The following is a 23,516-nucleotide window of genomic DNA, read 5'->3' on the forward strand; positions in this document are numbered from 1 at the left end:
TGTTGTATAGAGGGTGAGTCACCTAGAATTACCACCAGAAAAATTTCGTAAACAACAATAAATATTGAAAAACTGCTTTTGCAGATATATAGGTATGAGGGGCGCTCATGAAATTAATGGACACAATACGTTCAACTACGTAAGGATATACAGCTTTCAACACAAACTTAGTTTTTTTTAAATGGAAACTCAATTTTATTTTCAGCTCATTTGAAAGTACGGAAAAAATCATTAAGAACACACTATGCCTATCGGCTGAGCCGAGCGCAAATGGCATCGTGCATACAGCCTGCATGCTTGTGCTGCATTTTTCCTACACTCGCCATAGATAAGTATCATCCCTGCCTTTTCAGAGTCTGAAAATACTATTTTCTCAGCAACAGTTCTGACGTACGTACAATATCACAAACGTCTTGTTAATTAGTACACTTTGTTACGCCCTTGCTATAGAGTCATTCCATGTGAAATCACCCAATTTTAAATCAATTGGTTGCTTCACAATTTTGTTAATTTTTTATATTTTCACCATAGGTGGTCTTGCTAGTGACCTGCTCAAAAAGAATTTTTTTTTAAAAAAAAATCTTCCACCATCTTGGATTTCTGCTCATTTTTCATCACTGCGGGAAGCAAAAATGAGTGTTTACAAAGGTTTTGAAAAAAGGTTGCTGTGTGATTTCTATTACACATGGAATGTTCTAGTTTTCACTGCCTGAAAGTAGAGATTCTGGCCTTTCAGAAAATGTATATATATGTAAGGTAAGAATTAAGTAACTGGGACTTTAATGGGTTTCAATATAACCATCGTAACGGGAAATTTTGCCAATTTTAAAGGTCTGTAAAATCAAAAGGGCTTGAATCCACAAGATGGAATTATTTTTGCAAGAACTATGAGTGGAAGGCTTTTCAGCCATGGTGAAACAAATCCGGGGTTGTAAGCCCTTCTATCCGATTTTTAGTTCCGAAATCCGAAAATTTCCAAAATTTGTGAATTTCAAGGTCAAATATCTCTAAAGGGGGACCTGCCAAAAATTAGAAATTTTGGCCATGGATACTCCTACTAGTACTTAGTAAAACCTGTGAATTTCATTTTGGGGTTCACACCGATGTTCATGTTACAGGCTGTCAAATATCTCTAAAAATGACATCGTGAAAACATAATAATAAATAGGCTTAAAGTGACCTGATTTCCATTATTTTATAATCTAGTTATTTTATAAGGGTAAACAGGAATTAAAATAGATAAACTAGTTAGTTACTAGTTGATATATTTCAATATATACTTAGTGTGCTCTTGTTAATAAAAATCAAATCAAATCAAATCAAAATCACTTTTTGGATTGAGAAGGCAAATGTTAGTAAACAAACAAGAGTACTATTATGTCAGTAAGTACATACAAGTTGCATGCACATGTTTCTTAAAGGTTTATGAATATCCAATACTATCAAACCTTACTCAATACATCCACTCTGGTACATAACAATTGTATGCGAAATATAACATAAGCTACCTGTAAAATATGCCAAGCATTTAAACGCTTGAGAATATACGTATTCAAGTTCTTCCTCTATTTTTGTATCCCAGTTACATATACCACTATGATATACACAGTTTGCAATTCAATATATTACATCACAATGACCTTTACAATTCCATATATCACTACACATAATACAACATTACATCAATATATATATATATATATATACACTATCTACACATGGACATCAAAGTTACAGGGGATCTTGTCTGTGTCTCAATCCATGGAGCCATGAAAAAAATAAAAAATATCTGACTGGTGTGTGGTCCCGAAAACAGTGATTGGCACGGAGATGATTGATCAATGGACTATTTCTTCTTATGTGCTTGTAACTTTAGTGACAGTTCTGTGTTTTTCTGTTGAGTAAAATGTTGTATGTTCTCCCAGTAACAGTGGTGAAGTCACATGGTGTCAGAACATCAATTATATTGTTCAACTTCACCCAAGCAACATCATTTCTTTGTAAAGTAAAGCTCGTTGATGGTCCACCAGGATTGAAGAACATCACTTTAACATCATTGTTTTCTTTTGACATTTCAATTACTTTAACTACATACCACCTGTTAGTGGCCGCGGTGGCTCAGTCGGTAACGTGTCTGACTACCATGCTAAAGGTCCCGGGTTCGATCCCCGGCTGGCTTTTCTAACGATGGAAGCGGCCCCGGTGCCCACCCAGCATCGAATAACATGGGTACCTGGGAAAACCTGGGGGGTAAAGGCAGTCAGGGGCATGGTGCTGATCACATCACCCCCACTCACGACAGGATCAAAAAAGTGTGGGGCGTTACCCCCACACCCCCTATACACCTTCATGGCGTGGTGCTAAGCACAGGGGAACACTTTATTTTTTATTTTTTTTACATACCACCTGTTATTGTAAATGCAAATGACATTGTCATTTTCAATTATTTCATTAAAATGAAATATTCGTGGTGAGTCATCAATTCTGAACTCTACATGATTAATTTGAAATGATGCAGATATTCTACTGATGAGAAGAGTTTAAGAGTCCTTGGGTATGTATCAGTGGTGATCTCTTGTTCCTTCAAATCTATGAGTTTCATTGAAGCGGTCATTCAGAAATCCTTGCTCATTTTTTGTCACTTTGTCACCATGATGAAGTTTATCCTTTAATATTTTGCACACAAAACTCATACATGTCCTTTGGTGTAAGAATATGGCCCTCAGTTGGTCGCTGCAGACTTGCCTTTGCCACAAGTCTTTTTACCGTCCCACCAATCCCATCACAAGGACCCTTGCCATGGCTTGTGGCAAAAAAATGCCACTCAGCAGCTACACCGAAGTCCTGTTTGTGCTTACATAAGTTAGAAAAATTATTTCTGTTCTTATATTGGGCTCCTGAGCCATCTGAGAAATAATAAATTTTCTTTAGATTTGGGATGAACGTTTGAACAAATGGAATCAGCTGCTTTTGGAAAGCATAAACAACAGTTGTGTTGTGTACAATGCAGTCACTTATAATACAAAGACGTTTGATGCATAGATCATCTGAAGAATTAGTCTTAAAGTAGACACAAAAGGGGTGGACAGTAGCTTGAGCATTAATCCAGTGGTAACTCTGGATTTCATCTTGTACAACAAATGTGAAGTTTTCAGAGAAATCACCAATCACTACACATTCATCCGGAGAAAGACTTTCTTTCGTTCTTTTGCAAAATTCTGATTGACTCTGAGCAATAAAGTGGTGACTTTTTAATTGCAGTAACTTCGAAGCTAAATTTTCTTTAAACTCTGAAATTGTTTCTACAACAGTGATCAAATTGCAACGATCTGATGTTATCCATTGTTTGTAATTTTTTTCTTGTCGTCATCATCAGAATTGTCCAAATCAGGATTCAGTTCATGTAATTTTAAGTCTTGTGTAATTGTAATTGTAAACTGTGTATATCACAGTGTATATGTGACTGGGATACAAAAAATAGAGGAAGAACTTGAATACGTATATTCTCAAGCATTTAAATGCTTGTCATATTTTACAGGTAGCTTATGTTATATTTCACAGACAATTGTTGTATATATTATGTTATATTTCGCATACAATTGTTATGTACCAGAGTGGATGTATTGAGTAAGGTTTGATAGTATTGGATATTCATAAACCTTTAAGAAACATGTGCATGCAACTTGTATGTACTTACTGACATAATAGTACTCTTGTTTGTTTACTAACATTTGTCTTCTCAATCCAAAAAGTGATTTTGATTTGATTTGATTTTTATTAACAAAAGCACACTAAGTATATATTGAAATATATCAACTAGTAACTAACTAGTTTATCTATTTTAATTCCTGTTTACCCTTATAAAATAACTAGATTATAAAATAATGGAAATCAGGTCACTTTAAGCCTATTTATTATTATGTTTTCACGATGTCATTTTTAGAGATATTTGACAGCCTGTAACATGAACATCGGTGTGAACCCCAAAATGAAATTCACAGGTTTTACTAAGTACTAGTATCCATGGCCAAAATTTCTAATTTTTTAGCAGGTCCCCCTTTAGAGATATTTGACCTTGAAATTCACAAATTTTGGAAATTTTCGGATTTCGGAACTAAAAATCGGACAGAAGGGCTTACAACCCCGGATTTGTTTCACCATGGCTGAAAAGCCTTCCACTCATAGTTCTTGCAAAAATAATTCCATCTTGTGGATTCAAGCCCTTTTGATTTTACAGACCTTTAAAATTGGCAAAATTTCCCGTTACGATGGTTATATTGAAACCCATTAAAGTCCCAGTTACTTAATTCTTACCTTACATATATATACATTTTCTGAAAGGCCAGAATCTCTACTTTCAGGCAGTGAAAACTAGAACATTCCATGTGTAATAGAAATCACACAGCAACCTTTTTTCAAAACCCTTGTAAACACTCATTTTTGCTTCCCGCAGTGATGAAAAATGAGCAGAAATCCAAGATGGTGGAAGATTTTTTTTTAAAAAAAATTCTTTTTGAGCAGGTCACTAGCAAGACCACATATGGTGAAAATATAAAAAATTAACAAAATGGTCAAGCAACCACCTCTGGGTGATTTGACATGGAACGACTCTATATTTGATAAATCAATTTGACGGAAAAAATGTATAAGCTGTCAAGTTGAAAACTTAAAAGATTTGTCATGACCAAACGAGGAGAGTTGATTGTTTCTGTACTAAAAATTATGACGTAACTGAATGAATGCCAATAAAAAATTAGAAAAATGTTATGTACTAACCTTTATGAATATAACTCATGGCAAAATGTTTAAAATTTATACTTTTTAATTAACAAATATTTGTTAACTCAGAAAGATGCATCAAAACCTTTGATAATTTGTCAAAGCTTACTTATGTGCAAACTACAAATTTTACTGTAACTCGCAGTTGTTGGAACGTAACAACCTTCCTAGGCACAATGCGTGGTATGCAGAAGAGTAACATGTTTGTTATGATACACGAATGACTTCAAAAGGGGGATATGTATGTTACGACATACAAATCAACTTGTGAGAATGTTTGTTTCAATCGTCAACTTCAGGTTACAATTACTTGAGAATCACTTGATGTATTACAATGTAACAAACACCATTCTTAATGATTTTTCCATACTTTCAAAAGAGCTGAAAATAAAATGAGGTTTCCATTAAACAGAAACCAAGTTTGTGTCGAAAGCCGTATATCCTTACGTAGTTGAACGTATTGTGTCCATTAATTTCATGAGCCCCTCTATATCTGCAAAAGCAGTTTTTCAATATTTATTGTTGTTTACGAAATATTTCCGGTGGTAATTTTAGTCGACTTACCGTGTGTGTGTGTACACACACAAAGAGAGAGAGTAGACAGGTGTTTGAGCCTGTACACCCTGTACATACTTCACAGAGACCCTGTATATCACATGGGAATGAACTAATCAACACACGACACACATGGCTTGTCACACTGGTGTGGAATCTCTCTCTACAGGTAAACGGACAAAGCTTTCTGAACTGGCAGTTCAGCTGCTTGCAAAAAGGTTACTAGTGTGGAGAAATAAATTGAAGCTAGACAGATAAGCACACGTGCGAAAGCAATATATTTATGCTGTTAAATACATAAGGATAAAATTTCGAAACATCCTGGCTTCCATTGTATTCTACCCTATCCAATTTATATTTCTTTGAGTGAACAATTATGCAGTATGTGCTGTTTGGTAACTTATTTAACAAAATAAAAAGAAAAAATAGAAAAAGCTTGTTTTCTAAACATATACATAAATATCTGTAAAGAATCATAACAATTTTTCCCTGAAACAAATGAAAGCAACGTATATATAATAAAAATCTATGTAGACATTAACTTATACACATACATAATTGCCTAATCAGGTATACATATTATACACTTATAAACTTACAGTGATGTTTTTCGTTACAAAGTTTCTAAAAGAAAAGAGATTTCATATAATTCTCCCTTCGACCTGAATCATTTTAAGCTTCGACTATAAACAATGATGAACACGAATGATAGCAAACATCTTTGATAATGAAACATGAGAGACTTGTTAATATCTTACAATTGCATAGCAAGTTTTCAAAGCATCAGAAAACTGCACGCCACAATAAAGGAAATTAAGTTGTCATTATGTTGTTTCTCCTAACACAAAAGAACATTCCTCTTAACAATTATTTATCTTTGTAGTGTCCCCATTAACGAGCAGGGAACAGATTCATATGTAATAAAAATGTGCTAAATATGTAAATACAGTCGAGACTGCTTTATACGTAACTCAGTTCTGCATAATTCTGTTTTATACGTACTTTACTGTTGCTCCTGACAAAATATAATTTAAAAACGTGTTAATTAAACCTTATTTGTACGTAATTCATTTATACGTAGTAATATTCATAAAATACAATTGATTTGTACGTAACCAAGCTACAATACCACAGAAGTTGTAGTTTTCAGTTGCTACTGGTCGGCCATGAAGAACAAAAAGAGGAAAGTTACACGCTCGACCACAAGTAAAATTTATGTAGGAAGTGGACGCTAATCTACACAAAACAAAAACTTAAATAGCTGCAGAATTATGCATCGCTTATACCGTACTTTGTACAGTCATTAGCAAAAGAAATGCTATTTTAGACCAGTTTTTCAAAAAATTGGATAGTAAAACTGTAGTGTCTACTGTAGTATTTTAGTATCAAAGTATTCACTAATACAGTTTCGGCATTTAAGAACCAAACTTTTAGATTCGTTAATTTACTACCATATGACAGAAATAACCTATATTATCTAGTTCCTCAAAATAGATACAATTACTGTATTTCAATAATACTATGACATGGTATTAAAATCAGATTTGAAAGTAATTCTTAGTTATACATATTACTTCCTCTTCACCTTGACACGTATAACTCAGGTTCAACTGTACATATTTAGTTATTTTCACCAAAATATGGAGTTAAATATGGACTTGAAATCGTAAACATTTAAGTTCTTAATAATATAGGACGACCTACATAAAATACAGTTTCGGCATTGTAACTATTCCTGTGACCGTCTTGATGAGAAACCAGAAACAAATATGCCTGAACATTTGTAACCACCAGGAGCTGATGGTTGAGCCATAAACAGAATTTTGATTGATTGAATTGGTGTTTTAAGTCCACTTTATGCACAGTATGGCTAATTGGAACTGGACCTACAGTTTAAAGTGGGATCCAAACCACTATGTGCCTCCACCAGGTATCGCACCCGGGACCCCTTGATTACAAGGGGACAACGCTACCACTATGCCATTGAGGTAGTCTAATAATAATAATAAAACATTATTGTTCGAATGACAGAAAACTTGCATTTAACGCAATTAGAGAGTATAAAAAAGGTTGTAGACTATCTGTTGTTTATGTCAATACGTCACTTCAGACTTTGTCAGTTATTCACAAGAAATTCATTCAGTCACAGGGGAAAACAGCACAAATATGGAATATATGTTGAGAAATGTCCCGAGATATGGGAATAATACGTACAAATTACTAAAATATGAGCCAAAATATGGAAAAATAAAAACTGAATTTTTCGATTCTACATGCACAAAGATAATACAAAAAATAACTGATTTCACCTTCATATATAAATATGTATTTACATATAATTCCGTTCCCCGTTAATGAGTTTACGAAGTTTGAAAGAATTTTTGAAAACGAGCACCCAATTTGCCTACCTAAGATACAACACTTCAATAAATAAATTCAGGTAGGGAATGTCATTTTTTTTTCGTGTAAGGAGAACCATTAATGCATAGAAAGCAATACTATACATATGTCTACATGCCACAAAAAATTAATTACCTTCTACAGCTATTTAATAGCATTATCAAACACTTTCCAACATAACTGCTACATGAACACAACCAAAAATAAAATTTAAAAAGAAATTTCAACAGAACAATGAATTACATATTTACAAATCATTGTTACTAACTGTTATTTTGAATTTTCAAGTATATTAATATCAGCTTATAGCCATTATTTATTATTTACTATCTATGACAACTGTTAACTTTATCTGCCTTTCAAAAGAACTGAAAAAGTGTTGATAAAGTAAAAACATAAAATATGACAATTCAAAATCCACATCTGATTTAGAAAACACTGTATTTTAACTCAATTTATCCTCCATAGTCAGGTTGTTGAAACAGAATGAGGCAAGAAAGCAAATTTAACAAACAAATTACAATAAGACATCTCTGTTGTCTAAATTTTACATTAAGAGTTCACATTATTAGTAAGCTAAAATTAACAGTAAAAGATCTGTGATGTACCTTTCAATGCACGTCCCGACCTGTAAAACTCAAGACTTTGCAGGATAAAATGATAATTTCACCCTGAAACGCATAAGTTCAATTTTATTTTAAACCAGAATTTGTTCCTGGTAATTGATGGCATCAGATGATATGCTGAAATTGCATATTGCAGCATGTTTGAACTGAGAGCATATTTGCCTATTATGCCGTCTATCGAGTTGGTTTCCTATACTTGTATCCACACAATGGCACCACCTTTTGTTCTTATAATGTTGGTTATAATCAGAGATGTAAAAATATGTAAATACATATTTAGTTATTTTCACCAAAATATGGAGTTAAAAATGGTCTTAAAATTGTAAAAATTCCACTTTTTTATGATATAAACACTGCACAACCTACATACAGTATGCTTACATTGACATTAACTGTAAAACAACACAAAATGTGTTTTCAAAACAATGAACAACAACATTTTGTTGTAAATGTTCGAACGTGAATTTCCTTCTGTTGTCTCTTAAGATGGATTTATATTGACTAAAACTGCGTTCAATATTGCAAGAAGTAATGGGAGAGTATTTCAAATGTGTCAGTTATTTGCAAGAAATTCACCCAACCCTTTCAGTCACACGGGAACATGTAGATATTGAGTGAATATGGAGTATATGTTGAGAAATGTTCTGAAATATGGAAATTATATGTAAAATATGGGCTAAAACTTAATATATGTACAAATATGGAAAATAAAAACAGAATTTTTCGAGTCTACATGCCATGATGCGCAAAGATAATACAAAATATAACTGATTTCAGCTTCATACATAAATATGTATTTACATATAAATACATTCCCTGCTTATAATGAACTAAATGTTGCATTGAAGCCTTTATATACCCGAGACAATATCTGCAAATATTTTTTAAAAATATTTTTTAAGGCAAGAAAAAACTTGCAGAACAAAATGAACAACTAAGATGACCAAATTTTCATATTTATCTGAAGGACAAAACAGGACTGCAAAATGTACACATTATAAAAAAATGTAAATAGAAACTAGTACTAACTTTTTCCGTCAAACTGTTTTTTTCATGGAAGCATGCCAAGCAACAGTGCAACAAGTTCCAACGAGGATGATGTCAGTGGCTGCTGAAATTAATAGAACTGCGAAAAAACAGTTTCACGGAAAACGTGAGTACTAATTTATCTTTTTTTCCATGTCTGTGTGCATTGCTTGCATTGTAGAATTATTTTCCTGTAGTTTACGGTTATTACAAGCATAAGAGAACAGTTTGGAGTTTTCTTTTTCACAAATGGAGTAAGCCACCATCTTTAAAATTTAATGTAACAGAAAACATCAAGACACTTTGTGAAAACAATGATGATATTGAATTACCTGATGATATTTGGGATTCATAATTTTGAATAAAAAAAAAATGTGATCAAACAATTTTATCTGAAATAAAAATAAAACAGACTGCTTCTTTTCACAGTTAGGTTGCTATATTACAACAATGTAACATTGACAACATCCAATATATAAGGGATTCTTTTTATTTAAAAAATTGCTGACCATTGTTATAACTGTATCTTTAGTCAAAATGAAAATAAATGTCTGATGAAGGGAGCGTGTGTTCTCCTGAAACGTCACAACGAAAAACTGTTTTCTTATGCTTGTAATAACCGCAAACTATAGGAAAATAATACTAATTTATCTGTATTTGTCTACTACCGCGTGTCTCATTTCCCAATTATGAATAAATAATTATGTTTGAAAACTAAAGAAATAAATAATATGTAAATAACTTACATAATATGGTGATATGCACTGCATATTAGAAGTCATTCATTACTATTACAAAAAATCTTTTAAATATTTGAATCTTTAAACAGACCTCCCATCAGATTCTTCTTACTAGCATGCAGAGCGACAAAAGTCTGCACATCGATCACTTCTTATGCAGCTGTGCAGACCTCTAAACCAGGGTGTAGTCAGATGTGAATTACTAAAGGACTGATTTGGTGTTTTAAGTCCACTTTATGCACAGTAAGGCTAATCGGGACTGGACCTACAGTTAGAAGCGGGATCCAAACCACTATTTGCCTCCATCGGGTATCGAACCTGGGACCCCCTGATTACAAGGTTTCGACGCTACCACTGCACCATCGGGGAGGCCCTGAATTACTAAATGTTACTACACCATAGTTAATAGAAATAGTAAAGAAGGTTTATTGTTGCAGTAATTCTATGCTGATAAGTCACTGTCACCAAAAAGGAATATCCTGGCATCCAGTTTTATGTTAAAAAAAAATCGGGACAGAGAATCAAATACCGGGTGGGTGCCTGTGATGAAAATGACAGAACTACCTAATTTTGGTGCAGGAAATATTCTTACTTGCAGCCTAGTGGCAAATCTCCCTCTGTTCAAAGGTGCAATCCCTGGCATTTATTAATACTGTATACAGTAATACACCCAGATATTATTCCAGCTAAACAAACCCTCTTTAATGATAAAAAAAAAAGTCTGCTTTACAAAGGAGCCCCTTATGGTGCTCTCTGAACATACAACACAATGCTAACGAATATTAAAACATTTCATTGTCACTCATGCTATGTATTTTACATGCAGTGTTCATGTGGAAGGTAAACAAAGTTAACACGCTCGTCGTCATTGCCGTCACCTCTGTTCCAGTCCAAATTTAATAGTGACTCGCTACTTGGAAATCACACTTTTATATTATTTGTAAACTGTTTTACATTGATTATATTAATTTACTGTATATCTCACAACCACATGATTACAATTAACTAATCTCTTTACATTATATATATTTATAATATCTAATATATTAAAAATTTCTGTCATCTTATATACAAGTATCTACACATTTGATTTTCCATTACATACATAAGTACAGAAATATTTTGTTCTTTTTTTGCAAGAAGTCATTACAAAGTAAATGGATTTTTGATCTACTATTAATGTTGTGAAATACATTATGCATAAAGTTTTGAGACTGTTTTCAGATGACATGAAGTTAACTACATACCCTGTTATTCAGTACACAGAGTGGCACAAATTTCTTTATTCTAATCTAGACTCTGATTTCAATGCTATGTTTTTAAATTTAGCTTAATTCTTAACTTACAGTTAATTTGGCATTCTGAAAGACAATTTTCTGATTTTTTTAAAAAAAAAATGTTTAGTATGCAAACCAAAATAACCAGGGAGTCAAATCTTTTGTATCTTATGAAATCTAACAGTCAACTGTTTAATCATAATACCAGCTTTTTTTTCCTCACACATGAATTCTAATTATGTTTGTGTTTAAATCAATGCTCAAGATAGGATTAATTTTCTTCCTCCTTCAGTCATTTTAAGTTGCTTTTCTACCTCTTGGCATAACTGCAACAATAATGATGTATGAATAACTGATGAATTGGATGATGGGACAAATGTGTTACTCAGTATTTGAACCTGGCACGTCTACTTTCACAGAATGTAATGCTGACAACTCTACCACACAAGGGAACATAGGATGACTACAATTAAAGTTACATAATGATAAATATGTCACAAAATGTGTTCATGGAGTTCTTGTTTCAAGTCCACTTTATGCACAGATAAGCTAATCAGGACTGGATGAACAGTTTAAAGTGGGATCCGAACCACTGTGCAATGTCTCTCCACTGGATATCGAACCCAGATCCTCTTGACCACAAGGCGATAATGTTACCACTATGCCATCTACAAAATATGGAAACCTCCATGACGGAAGGTGATGACTAGCGAATGGAACTTTAGGTAAATAAATGTTTTTTTCTGCGATAAGACAGACCCCTCCTTTTTGCCATAATTCTGATCATAGCCTTATATGTCAACACAGCAAATTTTATTTTACATAAAAACAGATATTTTCCAGTTTTCCGTATGTAAATGCATATTTTGCGAATTTTCATTTTAAATACATAAAATCGCTCATTGACTTCAGCTACCTCGAAATCCTCGAAGGAAAAATGTTTATTCTCCGCATCTCTTTCATATCGAGAGTGTTGGGTTTGTTTTGTCTTTGAACACGCTCGCTGGCAGATTTCTGGTGCCTCGCCTACGATCGTACTGGGGGAAAATATTACCCCCACTGGATCTAATGCACAAGTGCTAATATCTAAATGTACAGAATTTTTTGGGAAAAACCAATGATTTCAAACTTTGTGCCAAATTGCACGTGTTTTGGAAGGTGAAGTAGAGGAAGAGGAAGCTTTGGAAAACTTCAGCGTTAGTGGCATTTCGTGCTTCAAATATGCAAGAATTGTTTCTTGTGACGTGGAGCGATGTTTCTCACAATATAAGATGCTTTTTTGAGATAATCGTCACAGATTTACAATGGAGAATTTAGAAAAACTATGGTAATCCACTGCTACTTTTAAAAAAAAACTCATTAAGGGTACGCATTTAAAAACTGATTTCAGCTGTTTAAAATGCATGTAATATTTTGGTTTTTGTTACAAATGTTTTTTTTTGTCACATATTTTCCTGCTTTTATCACATATTTTCAACAATTATGACATAAAAAAATACATATTTCTGAGTTTTTTTTAGCACAAAGTTCTGTTCCCTAGTGATGACAAACATGTATAAGGGGGTCAAGGTTGCATGCAGTCGGTTTCAGTCCAGGCTTGAGATGATGCGCTACAGCCCTTGATGAGTGATCAACATAACGATCTCCCAGTCATTGTTGTAGGTTTCCAGCACCGGGTTGCACTACTCATTGGTTCCATACACAGGCCGAAATCTCAAGAGAAAAGTTGTTACGCTTCCTTCAGGAAACTCGAACTTGTGCACATCCCGTAGCCAGAGCCCAAAGTTTGACGCTTTAGACTGCATGACCACGGTGGTGGGTCAACATGGCTGCTACCAAGCAATTAAATATTTTCGTGTGTAGGAACAGTCGTCGCACACATTTCTCCACGACACCTTTTAACTTTGTTACTTTTTAGTGGTTTGATCTATTCTCCTTGTCCTGTCTTCTTACATGACATAACGTAACCCTCAAGTACGCCACTCGCTTAGCACAAACCCTCCTGAGAGGTGCAGAGATACTACACCTGACTTAGGGAAATGACATGAAATATTACATTTAACCAATACCTTCTGACTGAGAATGGCAGAGCTTACCCAGTCTCTGCACAAAGATCCAATTCCTTCTCTCTCCAATTACTCCGTCCAAAAAGCCCCATCTTCTTACTCCCCCTCGTTTTATCCCCCCCCCCTGTCGTCATACATTCACCTGTCACGGAAGCCATCGGATGTTTACCTAACTAATTACTGAGTCATCATCTACCAGATTGCAAGTTTTCATACGTGTTCTTACAGATCCTCCATGTTCCCCCGTCCAGGATGAGAATTTCCGAATTGAAATTTTAATCCCCAACCAAGTCTGCCAAACCCCCCAAAAAATGAAAGGCGAAGGATTTGTTTATTACAGATATGTAAACAAAAGATTTTTTAAAAATGATTACAGAATTTCCTACACCAAATATTAAAAAAACTGAGGTCAGGAAAAGGAAGCATTTCAAAAAGCATATAGCTTCAATTTTTTTCAAATTTTCATACACACAAGCAGTAATCTCTCGTTTGAGTTTTTGTTTTCAATCCACTTCATACACAGAGAAGCTAATCGGGACTAGAATTACAGTTTAAAGTGGAATTTGAACCGGTATCAAGCCTGTTGTTTACAAGGCAACAACGTTACCACTATGCCATCGGGGAGGGCATTAATGGCTCGTAAATGTAATAATGTTCCGAGAGAATACATGGCAACAGTGTGATTCACAAAACATTATGCACCAATTTATTCCAGTTGTTTCAAAAATATGACACAAAGTAGAAGATCCGCAGGTATGCATGTTCTTCGAAATTACTCTGCCTGTGTGTGAATGACTGTTTCTGCAAATCACGTCTACACAGGAAGAAGGGCTACAATACTCTTTATACTTACTGCAAGTACATAACACACAAAACTAACTGTACTCTGGTTTCACTATTGCTAAAAGCACACAAAAGGCAGGTTTCAAATCCAAAATTGAGCATTTTTGGTACATTACATATTGAATGAAATAGTCTACTATGGGACTATACAAATGTTTTTCTTCACCCATAGTAAACTTCATTTTCAACATTAATACACTTATTATACCAAATCGAAGGAAGATAAAAATAAGTTGGATGCATAAATCCCATAATTGACAAGAAGTTTGATTTTTGTCATGTGCATTGATATGAAAAATACACAAGAAAGAGATTGGAGAGAGAGTCACACTCATTCCTTCTCAAAGCAGGATTGTATGGGTCAATCTTGAAAACTTCCTAGTACAGTACAGTCATGGACACTTCTGGGTAGTAACAATCCCACTTGCTCCCAACGGAATCGTTACAACGCAGAAGTGTCCGTGACTACCAACTAACTTCGATGCAAAGCATTAGCATGGGCAAACTTGAAACAAGGTGACTTATCTTCATCTGTGTAGTAACCGATATAAATAGGGCTGAGCTGATCCCGATGTATCGGTAATCGGCCAATACTAGTGACATCTGTATAAGAAACTATTGATTGGAATTTTGTGTCGCCCCTGTCAACACATGCCTTTTAAGCACTAAACTATTCAGTCTATGTTATAAAAATCTATGTTGTTAATAATTAGTGTTGAATCTTTTCTCTAAAGATTGTTAGATTTCTTTCCATAAAAATGTTGTTGTTAATGTTACAATAGGTAATGAATTGTTTAACTTAAATCAGGAAAACTATGTAGTAACCTTCGTAAATTGTAAACAAAATTATGATATAAAAGAGCTAGACTTTTGTAAGTCTACGGGACATTCTCCTGGTTGCCGAAAGGCTGATGGTTCAGGGGACGTTGGGTAAAATCTTGCTTCAAATTTTGGATTGGCTGGTGTACTTGTGCTCCATTTGGCAGATATTTCACAAACCCAACTCTGAATAAGGCGTTCTCCTGCATCATCAAAAAGACTAGGGTTATAAACCTAGGTACAACTAATAGGTTTAGGCCTACAAGTTGTATCGGTTGAATTGTCTGTTAGAAAAAAAAAGTGTTTGTATATCATCGGAAGTTTAAATAAATCTCCTCGTAAGAGATCTGAATGATCTTTTATTCCTAACCAATATAGGATAATTAAAAATAAATCCTGCACCACAGACCACGCAAGGGCTTGGTTCTACTAACCCTAAGAAGCTTTTGAGAAGTCTGATAAAAGGGTTATAACCAGACTAACATTAAGCCCTAAAGGCAGAAGGTGCATGTCAATTTATGTACCAATACCGGCCGATACTTTCCCGGCATCTTGGTCATCCACGGACTCCTCAAAAATGCTGCATGACACTTTCGTGGAGTCTAAATTATCCCGAAAATTATGCAAAATTTGAACTTTCTTTTTATTTTGAACAAGTTTTGTGTGAAAACTAAATTTTGTGAATATGTTAAAGCACAAGTCTTGGAAATTGATGCATACAATTAGTGGGGTATATTTATACACTAAATTATACCATAATTTCCAAAGCACTGTAAATCTTATTTAATGCAGTTTAATCCTTCACAGTGATGCAGTGAGAAGTACTTTGACATTTTCTTGACCCAAAAGAAGTTCGTTCATATAAATATTGCTTGAAGATTGTGTGCAAAACATGCATTCTTGTCGGAAGTTTGTTTGCAACATATGTAATCCTCTCTCCCTCCCTCTCTTTCACACACACACACACCAACACGTGCCCACACCAATAAAGAGATGTAAAAAGGTTTCCAAGCGTAGATATGTCCTCACATTAAAAAGGTACATTATATATGTTTGTGACTAACCAAAGAGAATATAAATACAGTTTGCATTCCAATTTGACTCCCTGGTTTTCTTCCTTATCCACCTACAACAATGCCCGCTATAGCAGTTACGGAAGGGCCATTTCACATTTGTCTCCATTATTCTTTTGTAGAGCATGATTGTACCACTCTGTTCAACCAATTAATCACACGTACACGGAACATTATCTTTCCTTTTTCATGTATAACTTCACACATCTTTGAAATAAAGATCGTTAAGTATTAACAACAGTTCAATATGGGATAACAATTACGACAGTGCATTTGGCATTGCGTCAAAACCCTTCCCCGTGCAGTGGGTCAAATCAGTGCACTGCCGAGAAATAGAAAACCACACATAGTACAAAGATGGTGGACAGGATGAATGTGCACAACCTTGGCAAGGAATTGCATACATACATAGATTTATCGCCAGAAAGAGAAAAACCTTATTTTGGAAGCCTATTCTTCACGTCTGCCCACAGCCGTACGTCCCTGTCGGAGGCCTGTATTGCTTTGGAAACGTCATCAACTGCAAAGAGTTAAAGGCATACTTACGGATACCGACGTTCTTCTCCGTGTTTGTTCGCCTGCATCCCTCACTGTAGAGAGAAAGTATGCATTCAGGAATAACACCTCCTGCCTTAAGCTAAACATACGAAAAGTCCATTAAAAATATATGGTAACAGTTAGGTTGTTCCAAAATTGTAAATCTACTTTGATATTTTACAAAATGATCTTAGATTTCATACACACACATACTGCATGCATACATCATGGATTCTTGATGGTCAAAAGTAAAATGTTCTCTGATTTTATGTTTTCCCTTCAACATAAAATTCAGGTTTCACTGGGTTTACACTGTGGTACAAACTATGCACAACTGACATGCCCCAACGATCATGATTATCAATAACTTTCTCCACTATTACATTTGGAACAGAATGGAGCATGATCTCCTTAAGCTGAATACTTAATAACAACAATTTCCCTAATCTCTGGATTGGGCAAGGAGGTACCGACATTGAGCATTGCAGTTACTACGGTCGAACCCCGATTTTACAGTTTTCAGGGGCCCGTAAACAAAAAAACGTAAAATGCGGGAAAGCATAAGGGAGGGGTGAATCTCGAGTATCGGTAAGAAATGACTACACCATCGACTTTTTAGGGGTACATTATATCAAAAATTGTTTAACGACGGGATGGAAGTATGGTTATGAATTTTCAAGGAAAAAGCAAGACCTGCTGTGAAAGTCGATGATGGATTAACGGGACCCACTTTCGTAGGGTAGGGACGGTGGATGACTGCTTCTAACTGCCATCTATTAGGTTCATTTGATTGTGTGGGATATCTATTTACTCTGTAAACTGGTAATTAGTTCCTAGTTTTTGAAGTCCCGGGTAATTAGAGGAGTAGGTGATCATTTAGAGCTGGACGTCAAGCATTTTGATATACTGCAATCAAAGTGTCCTGAAGACATGCAGAATGATTCAGATTCCACTTTGAGCTGCATATGTATCCAGTCTCGATCAGCCCAACAGCATGGAGTGAACAAAAAAAGCTTTGTCGAACTTACGCATTTTTAGACGTCACAAGAAATTATCAGTGACGCGTGCAGGATTTTCAAAAGGGGGATGGGGTTATGTATACTTTTAATAGTAGTCAGCCCTCGCTTTGCCATCTTTCCTGCCTATGACGTTTACCCTTTTTTCCAGAAATCCAAAGGGGGGTGGGGTATGACCCCTGTCATCCCCCCCTTGGGCACGCCACTGAGTGTTATTTACATCCATATTAATCGACAATATTTATTATTGGATTTAGAAGTCTTGTGGAGGGCAAACATCCCTTCCACCAATAGTAAATAACGTGTTTCCTTTTTTTTTTTTTTTGCCACGTGAATGGTTCCAAAGAAAACGGCGATTATATCATTCTTAGCATCATGTGCATTTTCTTCCTGCACTGCTCTGTGTGTTCAAGGTGTTTATCGGAAGACAGAACAAGGAAAAAAAAAAATGATCGTCTTTTTTTTTTAACTCTTGCATTGTGTCTGCTGCTGATGTTTCCTAATCCTCAAGTTGCAGAAAGAAAAGAACTTCACTGCTTGAATTTCTCCCATGTTTCATGTCAATGCTTCAGACATAGGAGCAAGATTTCCGACGCAGGGCATTAACGAATGAGAAACCGGCTCAATCGTTCAATTGCTGCATCGCTGTGCCCAGTGGCTGATTAATGAGATCATGGAAGATGGGCATTTTTTTTTAACTTTTTATTTACTTTACTTGCAGTATGCACAACTGACAACTATGTTCGTTGAATTCGCGTATTCAGGTTCAAGAGCAACTTCGTAATTTTAGACGTCAGAGGAAATGAGACAGGAGATAACTTTTCGCCTTTATGTTAATTGGTTAAGATGTCACTTCCACACGAGCAAGAAAATCGGGGCAGAAATACTTGGCACTTTTCAGTAAAGACTAGTGATGATACCGTAGGGGGCATGAGAAAGCAACCCCCCCCCCTTTCAAAGGAGAAAAAGGCGAAGGTACAGTTCCCCATGCACTTTGCTCCATGCCGTTTTTCATATAAAGGGGATGTGGGAGATCATGTGATCAGCACCATGCTCCAGCTCCCTTTACCCCACATACTCTTCGATCTCTGCCAATTTGGAGGTGATGTGATCAGCGCCATGCTTGGGCAGCCTTTACCCACCAAGGTTGCCCCAGGTACAAATTTATTTTAGGCTGGGTGAGCTCCAGAGCCACTTTATATGGTAGCTTAGATCACCCGCATTTTAATGGTATTTAGATGTGCACTAAATTTGGCTGCTCTCATAACATATTGCCACACCCCTCGTCAATTTTCCTGGTCCCGTCACTTTACAGCACATGAGTCACGTAATATACATAGAGAAACATTCTCTGCCTCACATAGAATAATACATTTATCCAAACTTCGCCCCATGCCCCTCCCCCACAAAATTGATTTGACAAGAATATTTTTACGCCAGTGAGAAAAATATCGCCCTATCTGCTTATAGAAAAAAATCACTTTAGCTTGTGCATTTTCAGCTTCATTTTGATAACCAAATTATATAGTTCGTGAAAAAAAACCTGAGATTAAAAATAATCGAACTAGATCCAATCGTATTTCCTTAGGAATCGAAACAACTTTCCATTGAAGAGAAAGTGCAGTTGTTATCATGTATGGCAAATTCTTATTTTCCATTTCCAATGCTGCAAACAAGAAGAAAGGAAAAAATTACAAACATGAAACAAGCCCCCTCCCCTCTTTTTTTTCGTTCCCGTCAACTAGGAAGGATTCCGTATAAATGAGTGGGCAACGAGTCCCGTTGTCAATTTTCCACTCATGTTTTTGTGGAGGGGAAGGGCGAACAAAGACACCTCAGTCACACATGTGTCCAAACTCTAGGGAAGGTAGCATTTAGAGAGAATTGGTTTGGCAACAGTGCACTTGTTGTCTGATCCTGAGGCAGAAGGATCAGCCCATTTATTCTTCACAGGGACTACAAGAAGTGCTGTTGTCCCTTCCTGTCTTTCAAGGAAGGTGCGACAAATGCAAGTTATAGCCCCCCTCCCCCCTCCCCAGCCTTCCACAGACCATGCCTCTTGGCTCCTCTCCTCCCTCCTCTCGCATGAAAGCCTAACATCTGGAAGTTCAAGGTTGCGTGGTGAATGAAACAGCTGCAAAAGCAAGAAAAAGCAGGGAGAAGTCGCAGTCAACAAAACAGGTTTCTGCCAAATTTTAAAGATATCGCCACGGCTCGGGAAACGGGAGTTAGAGCAAACGTAAGATCGAGCTGAACGTCCTATTATTTAACACGGCCTTTTGCCGGGGCTTGACTGGATGAATGTATTAAGCGGGAAAATGTATAATGCGGGAACGTAATATCGGGGTTTCACTGTAACTCCTCCTTTCTTTTTTACTAACAGGGTGTGAAATCTTCAAATAGAAATGCAGAATTTACTTCAGAACTTAAACTTCAATGCAGTTGACCAGTGTAAGATTTGTAGACCCACTGATGAACACAACACTACTCTTGTAGTGCTGTAACTTTTAATTTTCTCCTATCCTTATATTTACAAAAATTCTGTCTTCTAAATCACCTATTATTTGGATTCATTTCTTCATTCATTCATTCATCCGCGTAATGCACGGATATGGAAATGGATAGCAAAATTAATTAAAAAAATAAAAATAAAACCATCATTACAGTACCTTCTCATGCAATCCAAAGCTTTCTGGAACTCATGCTCAGCAAGATCATATTCCGAGTGCAGAATCTGACATTGTTCCAGGGTTACAGACATGCTTGTTCGGTCCTTTCCACTTTTGCAGCTTGTGAATCTCAGACCTGGAAATAAACGTGAAAAAGAAAATATTTCAAACCCCAACTAACATTTTTGATAATTACCTTCCCTAACTTAGTCTCTTGAACTTACCAACTCAACTGCGAAACAAGGAACCATTCTACTTTGAGCTCAAATTTCAAATTGTGAATCCCAGTGATTGCAAAATCATTTATTGTACAAAGTTTCTTGAACTCTTTAGTTGGATTTTGTGCTCTCTCCCTCCCTTCCTTCCTCTCACATGCAGAAACACAAAGGTTTAATTGTTTGCAACAACTGTAAACAAGAGGAATACAGTAATACATTTTGAGGAACACATAATCACTGTGTTGCTTTTAGAAGGTGAGCTGGCATAAAAATTGTACACACTGTGTGTGTATAAAAAATGACTGCAGGCATTATCTGTTTCAGGCAAAAGCATTTAATTGGTATGAAAACATGGCATGTTTCTATGTACATTAGGAATGGGCCGATATAATATTTTAGCCGATACCAATAAAGTACCAATATAAAATTTGCTGATACCGATAAAAGATATTCTACCGATCCGATATAAAATTCCAAACGGTCCTTGAAGAACCTAAATGGATCATAGATTTCCTTAATAAATGTGTGTTTTGAGGTGACTGCAGCAGGGGTGCTCACAGAAGGGATTCATGACATGCCTGCGTTACGGGAATTTCTTGGGGGGGGGGGGGCAAGATTTTATGCCAATTCTATATACGTCGACACAAAAATGGGGGGGGGCAGTTTCTTTTATTGACTTGTTATTGATTTATAGTTGTGGTTATTATGTACAGTTTTTCTACCTGTGGGTGATCACGGCAATGGTTGAAATGAAACACCACCTCGTATGACTTTAGAATTAGTTTGGAAGGAAAGGGAGGAGACATGCTGAAGCATTAATGCATGGTTAGTCAAGCAGACAAATTAGGGGGGGGGGCACCCCTGGACTGCAGTTCAAAAGAATTTGCATATTTAGACATTTGCTTTTCTAAAAAGTAGGGCATGGAGATTATCCATAAAAATAATAACAAAATGGTAGAAGTTTGCACTAAATTATAAGATATTTATAGATATATTGGATTGGTAAAATATTGGATTGGTAAAATAATCAGTGATTTTTACTGATAAATTGATACACCAATATGCCTATATCAGCCGATACCGATAGACTACCAATTAATTTGTCTCATCCCTAATGTATATAATGTGTGTACTTACCCATCATCTTCCGGCAAATGGTAGATGCCAAATACAGAACTTCTACATTCTTGCTCTTTCTAGAATGGATGGTGTCCCTCAGCTTTTCAATTAAATCTGGGAGCGTTGGCTGCAAATCCATGGCAGAAGTTCCTGAAATAAACAATGAGCATACAATAACATCCTTGTCTTAAGAAACCCAACAAAGTATTTCGGACAAAACAACTTTTTTTTTTCATTTTATGTTGATATTCCTGAAGTTTTGAAGTTAGAATTACTGCACTTGCATTGTTCGAACGTAAAATGAGTGTTCTCACTGGCTTCCGCGTGTTTCCATTGTTAGTGAAAAACAACGCATGTTGGGAGCAGTTTCTATTGTTGGCTTCATTTTGGTTTGTTCGATTCTTGCGGAAACTTATTTGTCTGCGTGCCAATCAAACGAATCAGACTGTTGGTGATTGTTGTTTCGTATTTGTTCAGTTTATTTTAAAAGAGAGTGTGAAGAGTTGGATGGATTCAACGCTCTAGGTTCCACACTGCACACAGATTTCCCGAAGTGTGTAATACACAGTGGTTACTTCTGACAATGCCGTGTGCATATAAAGCGAAGTTAGGAGCACAGATACACTGAAACTACGAACAATATATAGTAGATGCTGTGGTGGACCGGTGCTTTTGTTGTAATGAACTACAATTATGAACATGGAAACAGGAAATAGACAAGACAGTATGTTGGCGTTGCAGTTGATGTGACTGTAAAATTCTTGCGATCGAACAGTGGAAGTAGAAGAATGTTTGCGTTTCCGAATGTTGAGAACGAGGACACAGTAACAAAGGACCAGATTGTCAAGATTCTACCCGCACCAAAGGAAAAACGAGGAGTTTTCATTTTCGATGATGTTATCTACCTGTTCCTATATAGACTAAACTACAAAGAAATGTATTGTATTATCATTTTGTTCTTATGTAATTTTTTGTAAGATCAGTGTTGAAACAAATAAAAAAAAAATAGTAAGGAGTTATAAAATTCTCAAAATTAAAAATTTTACCCTTAATAAAAGTGTTGAATAATAATTTTTTGCCAATTTTGAGTCCGAAATAACCTCATACGTGAGATAAATTCGGACAAACTCCTAAAACAAATAACTGTCCGAAATTACCCCACGTACTGGGGTAACTTCGGACACAATTTAACATTTTTAACACGATATAGTGAATTACTCTGTACATTTTCCAATGTTCAATATGCTCCTTAAACATGTAGCTAGCCGAATAAAATAAAATTAGCACAACCAGAGAGTTCGACCTGCTTCTCAAAGTATCAAATTGAATTCCTCTGTCAGTTCAAAACTATTTAATTTTCCAGATATTTATATTTTCGGACATTAGAGACGTGATAGTAACATTAGATAAACTTAGTACCATACTCACAACAAGTTCCAACGTGGATGGTGGCAGTGGCTACCGAAATTAATGGAACAAGAAAAATAGCTTTATGGAAAATATGAGTATTAAGTTTCTCTGTAATTATTTCCAGTATACGTAAGATTAACTTACAAAGTAGAACTCTTCCACAATTCCTATGCAAGAATTGTTTCATATGTCACACTTGTTACAGCTGTAATCTATTTGCATTTCAATTTCTTTGTAATTTTGTTATTTAGCATTTCTTTTCTGCTTCTTTTGGCAATCATGATGATGAGGATGAGTATTGGAGGGTCGTAACACTCATAACTTGGCTGGCATTATAACTTGA

General features: G+C 35.6%; 1 protein-coding gene across 2 annotated transcripts in view; it reads right to left on the reverse strand.

Moving 5' to 3' along the window:
* Window positions 1-13,601: 13,601 nt before the first annotated feature.
* Window positions 13,602-23,516, reverse strand: part of LOC145981569 (inositol polyphosphate-4-phosphatase type I A) — an 83,586-nt gene continuing 73,671 nt past the window's right edge. For both annotated transcript variants that reach the window (XM_083114920.1, XM_083114919.1), the window contains 3 exons: window positions 21,782-21,913; window positions 20,427-20,562; window positions 13,602-16,794 (listed from right to left, as the gene is read on the reverse strand). In XM_083114920.1, the coding sequence (XP_082971046.1) occupies window positions 16,662-16,794; window positions 20,427-20,562; window positions 21,782-21,913 (401 nt within the window). In that variant the 3' untranslated portion in view covers window positions 13,602-16,661. The remainder of the gene's footprint in view (window positions 16,795-20,426; window positions 20,563-21,781; window positions 21,914-23,516) is intronic.

The sequence above is a fragment of the Lepisma saccharinum genome, chromosome 29, assembly GCF_977018435.1.
Source record: "Lepisma saccharinum chromosome 29, izLepSacc3.1, whole genome shotgun sequence".
NCBI lineage: Eukaryota > Metazoa > Arthropoda > Insecta > Zygentoma > Lepismatidae > Lepisma > Lepisma saccharinum.